Consider the following 13,082-nt stretch of genomic DNA (forward strand, 5'->3'; position numbering starts at 1 on the left):
GTGACAGTCCACGCTGAGCAGCTCTGAAAGTGGTGTTTAGCTAGCTTATCTTCAGAGAAGTTGTCCGTGTCTGGTGGCATTTTAGCATCATAGATGTTCTTCAAATGGATGGTATGGCTCCCACTGACATATCTTTTTTTCTTAAATTTTTTAAAATTTCTTTTCAGTGTTCCAGAGTTCATTGTTTATGCACCACATCCAGTGTTCCATGCACTATGTGCCCACCATTATACCCACCACCAGGCTCACCCAACCTCCCACATCCCTCCCCTCCAAACCCTCAGTTTGTTTCTCAGAGTCCACAGTCTGTCATGGTTCATCTCCTCCTCCAGTTTCCCCCAACTCCCTTCTCTCCATCTCCGCATGTCCTCTGTGTTATTCCTTATGCTCCACAAATAAGTGAAACCATATGAGAATTGACTTTCTCTGCTTGACTTATTTCACTCAGCATAATCCCTTCCAGTCCTGTCCAAGTTGATACAAAAGTAGGGTATTCATCCTTTCTGATGGAGGCATAATACTTCATAGTATATATGGACCATATCTTCTTCTTCATTTTTAATTTCTTTTTACTGTTCCAGGATTAATTGTTTATGCACCACACCCAGTGCTCCATGCAATACATGCCCACCATAATACCCACCACCAGGCTCACCCAACCTCCCACCCCTCTCCCCCTCCAAAACCATCAGTTTGTTTCTCAGAGTCCACAGTCCCTTATGGTTCATCTCCCCTTCTGATTTCCCTCACTTTTCTTTTACTTGTCCTAATGTGCTCCATGTTATTCCTCATGCTCCACAAGTAAGTGAAACCATATGATAATTGACTCTCTCTGCTTGACTTATTTTACTCAGCATAATCTCCTCCAGTCCCATCCATGCTGATACAAAAGCTGGGTATTCATCTTTTCTGATGGAGGTATAATATTCCATTGTATATATGGACCATATATTCTTTATCTATCCATCTTTTGAAGGGCATCTTGGCTCTTTCCACATTTTGGTGACTGTGGCCATTGCTGCTATGAACATTGGGGTACAGATGGCTCTCCTTTTCACTACATCTGTACCTTTGGGGTAAATACTCAATAGTGCAATTGCAGGGTCATAGGGAAGCTCTATTTTTAATTTCTTAAGGAATCTCCACACTGTTTTCAAAAGTGGCTGCACCAACTTGCATTCCCACCAACAGTGTAAGAGCGTTCCCCATTCTCCACATCCTCTCCAACTCTTGTTTACTGTCTTGTTGATTTTGGCCATTCTAACTGGTGGTATCTCAATGTGGTTTTGATTTGAATCTCCCTGATGGCTAATGATGATGAACATTTTTTTCATGTGTCTGCTAGCCATTTGCATGTCTTCTTTGGAGAAGGGTCTGTTCATATCTTCTCCCATTTTTCTGATGTGATTACCTGTTTTGTGGGTGTTGATTTTGAGGAGTTCTTTATAGATTTATAGATCTTGGATATCAGCCCTTTGTCTGTTCTGTCATTTGTGAATATCTTCTCCCATTCTGTGGGTTGCCTCTTTGTTTTGTTGACTGTTTTCTTTGCTGTGCAGAAGCTTTTGATCTTGAAGAAGTCCCAAAAGTTCATTTTTGCTTTTGTTGCTTTGGAGACATATCTTGAAAGAAGTTACTGTGGCCAGTGTCAAATAGGTTACTGCCTATGTTCTCCTCTAGGATTCTGATGGATTCCTTCCTCACATTGAGGTCTTTTTCCATTTAGAGTTTATCTTTGTGTATGGTGTACACATGGTCAAGTTTCATTCTTCTACACATAGGTGTCCAATTTTCCCAGCACCATTTATTAAAAAGACTGTCTTTTTCCCAGTGTATATTTTTTCCCTGCTTTGTCGAAGATTATTTGACCATAAAGTTGATAGTCCATATGTATGCTCTCTACTATGTTCCACTGGTCTATGATCCATTTTTGTGCCATTCCCATGCTGTCTTGGTGATCACAGCTTTGTCACAATTTGTTATGTAGCTATAAGAAGCCTAAACTTTTCAGGACTTTCTTTTTTAGATTGCCATTAATAGTCCCCATTTTCCTCCCTTAAACCTAATCTCTTTTTTTTAATTAATTTCTTTTCAGCATAACAGAATTCATTGTTTATGCACCACACCCAGTCCTCCATGGCAAACCTAAGCTTTTAAACCAAAGGCCATGCCCCCATATTCATTACCATAGCTTGGTGACTAGAAGGTTGTCCTTAAACAATAATCAAATGAAGAGATGAAACAATACATGAATAAAAGAAGAAATTAGAAAAAGAATCAGTGTGTAAATCAAAGAAATTCTCTGCTGAAGAGCTTTTGATCTATTTCTCCCCAGGGCAGTGGGAGAAAAGGAAATATAAATCGGTGATAAATATTAATTCCTAGTTTTAAGTAAAAATAACAGGTGTTCACTTTCATTCTCTACCTTCCTGTACATACATGTTAACACACAAACACACACGTGAGATTTTTCACTTATTCGTATATCCATATTTGGGCACTAAGAATGGAAATTTCTTGCTTTTTTTCCTCCTCCAAGTTGAGGTTATTGGAATCCCTACACCAACCCCTGTGGAGAGTTTCCAGTACTCTGGAATATTCTCTTGGGGCACATGGCACAATTTTTCTTTTAAAGTCTCAGTGCAATAATACAGATATCAGGGAAGTTTTGGAGGTTGGCTCTGCACATACACATTTACACTTGGATTGAGATTTTCCTTGAATGAGATCCTAAATACCTGGACCAGACTGCATTCAGCTTACTCTTTTGCTATCCAGGAAGTAAGGTATTAAAGATGTATAGAGATGTACAAAAGAGGGGATAGTTGCAGGATTTTTTTCTTTTTGGTAGACAGTAAGATAGAGTGGAGAGGAGCTTTGAGTATGTATCAATTACTTATTATTTTTTCCAGAAATAAAGCTTTGATTTCATTCACACAACTTGAAGGCAGAAGTATTGTGTGGGATTGGGTGTTCTCCTTAAATATGTGTTTCCAAATATGGCATTAAAATTCAGTATTACGTTATTATGATTATGATCATCTGTATTATTTCTCTAACTGGGAATCCTTATTCAGTAGTGGAGGAAGTTAGAAATGAATCACTCCCATGACAAGGAAAAATGAGAGAATAGTTAGAAAATTGTTCTCCACCATTAGATCAATGACCAGATTCTTCTTGCTTCTTTCCTGTCCTCCCCTGATGGTCCTCTAAATCACTGTGTAATTGTCCTTGATTATTTTCCATAGATACTGAGCTGAGACTTTATTTCCTTGACTTTGGGTAGCAAAAACAACATGGAGAAAACAATACTCATATGAAAAGAAAAATATGGATGTAAAGAATTGAAGATGGTCTAATGCAAAAACATGTTTTCTTATATGTAACAGTGAAGAATGAGGATAGAGAGCAGATAATATCAAAATTGTATTTTATTAGCTTGGTGCTTGTCATGTGTTAATATTACTATTCCAGTAACCTTGTCTACATGCTAGCATAATATAAATCAAACTTATTTGTAAAAGAAATTGAATTCTGATGCATCAAAATTATTTTAAACCTGTTTTGAAAAAGAAAACTGCTTAAGTTTGTGGCTAACATGTTGATCTTTAACTTAGATCTTGGAGAGTTTTGCAAATACATTGAAGACGAGGCCTAAATTATTATGTAAACATAAAGCCAGTTTTAGTGACTACAGCTATGCAGATAAAAAGGAAATTGAGGAGTATAAAGAGAAATGTTTATCTAGTGTCTCTAAAAAAAAAATCCTTCAAAAAAGTGCATTTGTAATCCCAGAAAAATATTTTCAGTTTTTAATTTAGCGGTACTTAATTTTTTTCTTAATTTCTCTCCCTGCTTCTTTACATGGATATAGTGTTAAAATGCAGTAGAGGTAAGGAAACATACTTGGATAAAAAAAAATACTATCTTTTTCTCAAAACCAAGTAGTTCTTTCCATGCAGAAATCAAGACACAGAACTAATACTGTCCACTCTGGTTATGAAATTTTAACTCCCAATCTGTGATATTGTATTGTACACCTGCTATTTACAATACAAATATATAAACCAGTAACTAAATACCACAGTTAAGAGAGACTGTTCAATGCATGAAAGAGAAAGGAAAAGAATAGTGATCCTTATTGACTAGCTTATGTTAAATTATAATAACTTATAATAACTTATTAAAAATCATTATACAAATTTTTATTGCAACTATAATTGTGTATGCATATATATTGTTTGAAATTTATATTTCTCTTAATTATATATATGTAATAAAACTCAGAAAATATAATGTTAACTATAAATATAAATTGTGAATTCAACAAGTCTAAAGATAAAAGCTTTTGGCAATTCCGGCCTTCAAAAAGAAACCTATTTTTATATTGCAAAGGTCATGTCTTATACTTTTTTTTTTTTAAAGATTTTATTTATTTATTTGAGAGAGAGAGACAGTGAGAGAGAGCACGAGCGAGGAGAAGGTCAGAGAGCGAAGCAGACTCCCCATGGAGCTGGGAGCCTGATGCGGGACTCGATCCCGGGACTCCAGGATCACGCCCTGAGCCGAAGGCAGTCGTCCAACCAACTGAGCCACCCAGGCGTCCCATGTCTTATACTTTTATACAAAAGAAAATTAACATGCTACTTGAAATTCCAAAGCTAAAAATTTTAAATTTCAAATTCATTTAAATAAATAGAAAATTGCAAGTCAATTTAACAAGCTGCCATATGGTTTAAATGTGAATCTGAGAAGTCCATTTCAATCCTCATTAATACAAACTTTCCCTTTGTATTAATAAAGTGAGAAAGTGAATTTAATTGTTTTTATGGCTTTGAGTATAAAGAAAGCTTATGAAACCTGGAAACGAAACAATCTGATGCAAAATGGTTTACTTACACACTATCATGATTTTTATTTCCCCATAGTGATTTTGACCTAAGTGTTTTACTGTGAGTTCTCTTTTTCTGATATTAATATATTCTCCCTAATTCTTTGGTATCCTGCTTACCTTAAAAAATGTGTGTGTGTGTGTGTGTGCACATGCACACCTGTGTGTATGTACAGTTTTTAAACATTTGTGTATGTTTTTCATTCTGATATACTCTTTTGTACTGCATATATAATTTAAAAATAATTTGAATTATGTTTAAATTAATGGATATTTTATATAATTTATATTTACTGAAAAAATATATTTGTTTCACCTTTGTTATCTTATTTTTTCTTTCCATTTTCATTGTATTTTCTTTGTTTTCCTCCTCTATCATGGTAATTCTTTATCTTTCCCAATAGTCGTAGAGATGTCCTGTATATTTCCTGTAGTAGATTCTTTTATGTGTTCTGAGTAATAATATATAGGTTACAATTTACTAATTTATAAAATTCGTGTATAAAATATTATATATTTGTTCGTTCATTTATCCATGTTATTTATTTAAAATATTACTATCTTTTATGTACCAGATGGTTTGCTAGACACTGGAGACATAACTGTAAATATAAACTGCCCTTAATATCAATAGTTTCAATGAAATTGGAGAATTTCCACATTTAAATAGATTTTTATAGTATTGTGAAATAGATAAAATGACATAATAATTCTCCAAACAAAACAATTTTTTACCTCTAAACATGGCTACTTGTCACTATTATCATATCTAAGGGACATTTGGGTCTTCCCTTGGGTTTCCCTTGAAGAATGAATAATGATGAGCTCTATTTGAGGGCAGGCCTCAGAGAGGAGCAATAAAAGGACTGAGGACTTTTTATTCCAGAACCAAGAATATCAGTCAGATGTGAGTAGGAAACAGAAATAACAACAGGAGAGAACACTGTCTTTTCCATTCCCATCCTTCAGAATCCTATTTATGCTTCAGGTCTGAGAGCCCTTGGTCTTTTCTCTTAGAAGGTTCTCCTGAGACTAGGCTGGACTCATAGATATTTCTATGATACCCAATATAACTCTACCATTACAATGACACGAGAAGAGGTCATTGAAGGGCATGCTTATGTCCATGTTCAACCCTTGTTTCCTTTCTATTCCAAATCAAGTTACCTTTTGACAAAGCTGATTGTCTTTTGGTATCATATGTGATACAGAATTTTCATGTGACTATTTTCCCTATTTGATGATGATGATGTTAAGAAAGTCATTTTTTTTTTAATGGAGGAGAGAATTAATATTTCCTTTGAAGGAACACAGAAGAAAATTTACTTAGTGGAAAATTCAATTGCTTTTCATGATGTTAACTTTTGTAAACTCCCAAATTTCTGTCAGTCTGAAAAGAACATACAAATATAGGTATAGAGCACTTAAAATGTGGTAGTATATTTTACCATGCTATCTCCTTCATTTTCTCAGCAATATGTTTTCGTTTGTTCTTGATGCATTTTAATAGACAGTTTTCACAATTGCATCTTGAGAAATTCTCAAACCTGAAACTTATATGCCTCATGACTGTATGTAAAAAAAGAATATTCACAGCACTTCAAAAGACCTCTCTACATATGCTTCCTTCCAGTTTCCACTCTCTCCCACCTAGGGAGAACACTCTCCTGTTGCTAACAGCACAGATTAGTTTGATCCATTTTTGTATTTTATATAAATGGTATCAAATATGACATACTATTTGGTGTCTGCTTTTTAAATTAAACAACGTGAGATTTATCCATATTGTGCATGCAGTTATGATTGTATTCTCATTGTTATCTAGAATTTCATTGTGGGATGAAACCAGATTTTATTTGCCAATTCTAATATTAATGGACATTTATGTATTTTATGGGGTTTGAAAACTAATATATTACAAGCATGTTGCAATAAACATTCTCATTGATATGTTCTGGTAAAAATAGGTGCACATTTTTGTTAGGAATGGAACTCATGGCCATGTACATATTCATCATTACAAGATAAGCCCCAAATAATTCAACTCTATAATCATACCAGCAGTTGTTCCATATTTTTGCCAATACTTGGTATTTCTAGTCTTTTTCATTTGAGTTATTTAGTTTGATTTACACTGCTATGTCATGAGAGATGCAATTTCCATTTATTTTCCTAATGACTAGAAAAGTTGGTGCCTCCTTACATGTTTATTGGTATTTTTTTGTTTTTCTTTGGTGACATGTATAAGTAATCAGTCCCTTCCCACCTTTTTTATTGTTATTGTGGGAGTATTTCATATATTTGATATGAAATTTTTGTTGACTATATTCTTTGCAAATATTCTCTCTTCATCTGTGGCTTGTCTTTTTACTTTTAGCAGTGTCTTTCAAATAAAACTTAACTGTAGCATTTATTCCTTTTTTTAATGAGTAGCAATTTTTGTGTTCTGTTTTCAAATCTTTGCCTACTCCAAATACCAAAGAAGATGTGTGTTTTGTATTGCATATTTAGCTCCAATATTTTTCTAAGACTGCTTTTGTGTATTACATGATTTAGGGAACAAGGTGTTTCTTTTCTCTCCCCACATACATCTATTGAGTCAGGAATAATTATTGAAAGTGTCTTTTTTTTTTAAGTGAGCTCTATCTTGATCTGGGGCTTGAACTCATGTCCCTGAGATCAAGAGTCACAAACTCTGCAAACTAAGCTAGCCAGGACCCCTGGAAATGCCATTTTTGTTCATAATCTGTTTCTTTTGTCATAAATTAAATGGCTTCATGTGTATTTCAGTATTTGGTTTCTGAACTCTATCTCTTGTGATAGTATTTTTATCTGTATTAAAAGGATAAGTAATCTATTTTTTAAAGGAAGTTATATAAATTGTCTCCATATATACATTTAGGAATTACAAAGATGAGATTAAAATTCATATATTTTACCAACACACTACTTTTATTGTACTGACCTGGTCTTAGAGACACTAAAAGAGCAAAGACACCTCAAGGAGATTAAGTAAATTACAAAATTAACTCTAGGGTCAAGGTGTTCTGTCTAATAAATTGAGGGACTTTCTAGCATATTAGTTGACAAATTTCTATGTAAAGTGATAGGCACTTTTTCTAATTTCTGGTCATTGTAGGATAACTGGGAAGGTGGTTAATGGAAACCAACTGGGTTGTTTGGGAAACGTGGCCAGAGTTCCTTTCCTTTCAGGAAGCAGATATCTTCCATAAATTACTTGTTGTTGAAGTTCACTAAATGATTACCTGCCATTGTAATCAGCTTCCATCTCTCATTGATTCCTATTTAGCTTACCTGTTGAGCTCACACTATAGTATCTCAAAGTTTTCCACATCCTTCTTCTGACCTCTCTTATGGGGATAGGCTGGGTGGTGGAGAGTATTCTCATGAGGGGCAAGATAAGTCTTCTGACTTTCTCACAGCTTAGTAAGTCTTCCAAGCACCACAGAGTTTACTCCTGCGCCTCCATATTCTTGTGAATTCTTTGTTATTTACTGTCCATTATCAAGGAATTCCCTATTTGATAACTACAGGAGTCTTTATGAGCTAGCTCCTGGGCAAATGTCCAGTTTATTGTTTGTTCCCTTCATACCGGTGCATTCTCAGACACTTGATTGTTTCTATTTCTTTTTGTTTGCTTGCTTGTTTTTGTTTTGATTCCTATACTTTAGCATATTGACTTTTTCCCTCTGGAATTCCATTTATGAATATATCTCTCTTACACCTTGTCTTCCTTCAAACTGGATAGCAAATACCTTCTCTTCATCATGGTCCTTTCCGACAATCACTAATGCCTCCTCCAAACACTCCCAAAGTGCACATCCATTTTACTAATGTAGTGCTTATTTCAGACCTTGCACATACTTCTATTACACTTTTTCTTATGTTTCTTGTGATTATTTGTGTGTCCTTTGGTCTCTCTATTAAACTCTGAATTCTCTAAAGGATGAAACTGGGTCTGTTTCCCCATATCATCCCATTGAAAGTGCTCAGTAAATAATTATGAGAAAGGAATAGATTAATGAAAGCATGAGATGCCATTTATCTACCCTCAACATTTAGTTAATTTGAAAATTAAGTTTAGTTGTTAGTACAGAATTTGGGATTAATGAATTTTTCTCTTGAAAAAAATGAATTTGGTGTGTGGCTAGAAATATATTTTTTTTCCAATTTATTTATTTTCAGAAAAACAGTATTCATTATTTTTTCACCACACCCAGTGCTCCATGCAAGCTGTGCCCTCTATAATACCCACCACCTGGTACCCCAACCTCCCACCCCCCCGCCACTTCAAACCCCTCAGATTGTTTTTCAGAGTCCATAGTCTCTCATGGTTCATCTCCCCTTCCAATTTACCCAAAAGCACATACCCTCCCCAATGTCCATAACCCTACCCCCCTTCTCCCAACCCCCCTCCCCCCAGCAACCCACAGTTTGTTTCGTGAGATTAAGAGTCACTTATGGTTTCTCTCCCTCCCTATCCCATCTTGTTTCATGGATTCTTCTCCTACCCACTTAAGCCCCCATGTTGCAAAGCGGAGAAAGACAACTATCATATGATCTCCCTGATATGTGGCTAGAAATATTTTAATTTTCGTTTATATTAGCTCCCACTAGAACCCAAGTAAAACAAGTCCATTGTTAATGTTAGGGAAAAATGTAAACCAAGTGAAAAGAACAGATGAGTGTAATAAAAAGTGGGGATGTCAACATCTTATTGAATCATAAATATTACTGGAGTAACTAGCATAACTGAGGAAAAATGTATCCTTGCCTTTAATAATAATATGAAGTTACTATTTTTTTCACTTACTTGTTTTCGGTTTTGCCACAGATACCAGATAATCTCAGAGGGCAATGTGTGAAGGAAAACAGGAAGACTGGTGGAAAGAAGGAGAGAAATGATTTGTTACCATTGATAGATTCAGTATGTGAAGCAACATTAGCTGCTCTCTAGGTTTAATTGGAAGTTTATTCTGAATATAAATGTAAAGCATCCCTATAAATGCATATAGACCAGGTAAAGGACAAAAATGAGGTGTCTTGAAAGAGAAGAGTGAATTAAACATTTTACTGAGTTGAGAGACTCTAAGCTCCATCAGGGAATAAATGATTTTACATTTACAAATGCTTTAAAGAGTACCTTGGTAATATAAAATTATTATTGGCCATCAGTTAACAATAAGAATATAAAATAAACATATCTGTTGGGTCATTGGTGATGTAATCAAAGAAGTCTTTTTGAGACAACATCTAGGGAGACACATAGAGTTATTAATAGGTAGGTAAGTAAGGTATTCTAACCAAAATCCCTAGGAGAAGTCACAACAGAGTTATACTTGATTAGAAATCTGTGAGGATCAGAATCTTAAAAATAGGATCAGTATCTGTGGTGAGAACTTGGATTGCTTAATAAGAATTTATTAGACAACTAGATACTTTAATTAACAAACAACAATATACAAAATAAAAAATACCCTAATCCCTGACTCTCAGAAAATTTGGTTGATCATTAAAATGCACTATGGAAATTTAAGACATGGGTGTGAGAGGAGGATAGTAGCCATAAAGTATATTTTTTCTTCTCTTTTTCTTACTCTAGAAAACACACATGAATTCTAGGCCTAATTGATCATGCTAATAATGTTGAATAAAACAAACTGGATCCCGGCCTCATTCATTCTTAGTGGAGTCCCAGGACTGGAAGATATACACATGTGGATTTCCTTCCCATTCTGCTCCATGTATGTGGTGGCCATGGTAGGGAATTGTGGGCTGCTCTACCTCATCCGCTATGAGGATTCATTGCACAGACCCATGTATTACTTTCTAGCCTTGCTTTCCCTAACTGATATTGCCATGTGCTCTAGTACAATTCCTAAAGCTCTCTGCATCTTCTGGTTTCATCTCAAGGAAATCAGCTTTGGTGAATGTCTGGTCCAGATGTTCTTCATCCACACCTTCACTGGAATGGATTCTGGGGTGCTCATGCTTATGGCCCTGGACCGTTATGTGGCTATCTGTTACCCACTGCGTTATTCTACTATCCTCACCAATCCTGTCATTGCAAAAGTCGGACTTGCTACTTTCCTGAGAGCAGTGTTGCTCATCATTCCCTTCACTGTCCTCACCAAGAAACTGCCCTACTGCAGAGGGAATATAATCCCCCACACTTACTGTGACCACATGTCTGTAGCCAAATTATCCTGTGGCAATGTCAAGGTCAATGCCATCTATGGTCTGACGGTTGCCCTCCTGATTGGGGGCTTTGACATTCTGTGCATCACAATCTCCTACACCATGATCCTCCGGGCAGTGCTCAGCCTCTCTTCAGCAGATGCTCGACAGAAGGCCTTCAGCACCTGCACTGCCCACATCTGTACAATTGTTTTCTCCTACAGCCTAGCCTTTTTCTCCTTCTTTTCCCACCGCTTTGGGGGCCACACAATCCCTCCATCTTGCCACATCATTGTGGCCAATATTTATCTGCTCTTGCCTCCCACTATGAACCCTATTGTGTATGGGGTGAAAACCAAACAGATACGAGACTGTGTCATAAGGATCCTTTCAGGTTCTAAGGACATCAAACCCCAAGGTGTATGAAGAAGACATTAAAAAAAAAAAAAGGACATTTCCATGACAGAAAGGAGATTGTGTTTATGCAAGAGGTGTAAAATATTTCAGGAAACACTATTTTGGCATGAGTGATGCATTTCTAAATACATGTCTTGAGAATCTCAACAGGCCTGCCAACCAATATTTCTATGAATTTTTTTTCCTTCTCAGTCCTGTGAGAAGGAATATATATCTTTGAACAAACCCTAATTAGCCCACTTTCCCTAAAAAATAAAGTGAGTGTTTCCCATTTCCAAATAGCTATTATAATTCCTACATTGAGAGCCAGATGTTTCTTTCCTCTGGAAAATATGTGCTATATAATTTTAATCACTACTAAAATATGTTTTTTCAATGACTTCTTTCTAAAAGGAAGCTATAAATTATTTTATGCATGAAGTCTTTAATGTAATGCTTTTAAGTCTCTGGGTATCTGAGAGAATTTGGCTGAATAGGTGTCTCCTAGCCATGATACACACATGTTTTCACTACTGACTAATCTGATATCCAGTCTATTTCAAGAGGACCTTTGAATGCAGACAATCTGGGGGTTCAGGTAGGTAGATCTCTTAACCTAATGTAGCACACAGTATAATGTTTTATAAGCAGTAGGAGAGGGGATCAAAATCAGCTTGTTTCCTCTTATCTGCAATTGTGAATCTAATAAATAAAATTAAATATCTCTTTCTAATATTTAAAATTATTTTAGGGACTCCTGGGTGGGTCAGTTGGTTGGACGACTGCCTTCGGCTCAGGGCGTGATCCTGGAGTCCCGGGATCGAGTCCCACATCAGGCTCCCAGCTCCATGGGGAGTCTGCTTCGCTCTCTGACCTTCTCCCCTCTCATGCTCTCTCTCACTGTCTCTCTCTCTCAAATAAATAAATAAAATCTTAAAAAAAAATAAAATTATTTTAAATTAAAGAATACGTGAAAGACTGGAGGAAATAGTACCTTTATATTAATGTCTAATGACTGAAGCCAATTTTGTAAGGAGTATCAAATAAATTAAATTGTTATTCTTCTATTGTTTTGTCCAACCTAAAAGATAGCTTTGCCCAGTTTAAACAACAGCAAATTGAATTTAGTTATTTAATTCATAACTCTTTACAATCTCACATTTTAAAATCTTACAAAACAACACCATCCTCTAATATATATAACCATCTTCCACTTTTTACACTAGTTCTCTGCTCACCTTGACGTCAAAACTTCTAGACCGTGTTGGTTCATAAACTGACTTTTGTACATAGAGTGCAAGCAGAAAGAGAAGAGAGAACCAGTCCACTCTGGTCTGGTAAGTGACAATTTTAATAAGCAAGGAAACATACATACAAGACAGGTAGATGCAAGATAAAAAGCTCTTTGCACCTGCCTGCCAGAATCTTAAGAGTTTACATAGAGGCCTTAACTGAGTTCAGTCACACATATCATCCAGATGGTCTTAGCAGCATATTATTCTATAATAAGATCATATCCTTAAGGTAGCTTGCAGTGTGAGGAAGAAAAGTGGGATGCACAGTCCAAGGACAGGGGAGAGCATGAAGAGCCTACAAT

General features: G+C 35.7%; 1 protein-coding gene across 1 annotated transcript; it reads left to right on the forward strand.

Moving 5' to 3' along the window:
- The first annotated feature begins 10,546 nt into the window (after window positions 1-10,546).
- On the forward strand, window positions 10,547-11,515 carry LOC122914215 (olfactory receptor 52N4-like). Its single transcript, XM_044260845.1, has one exon. It carries the CDS (start codon window positions 10,547-10,549, stop codon window positions 11,513-11,515), a length of 969 nt encoding a protein of 322 aa, XP_044116780.1.
- Window positions 11,516-13,082: the final 1,567 nt, after the last annotated feature.

Source organism: Neovison vison, chromosome 7, assembly GCF_020171115.1.
Source record: "Neovison vison isolate M4711 chromosome 7, ASM_NN_V1, whole genome shotgun sequence".
Classification (NCBI taxonomy): domain Eukaryota; kingdom Metazoa; phylum Chordata; class Mammalia; order Carnivora; family Mustelidae; genus Neogale; species Neogale vison.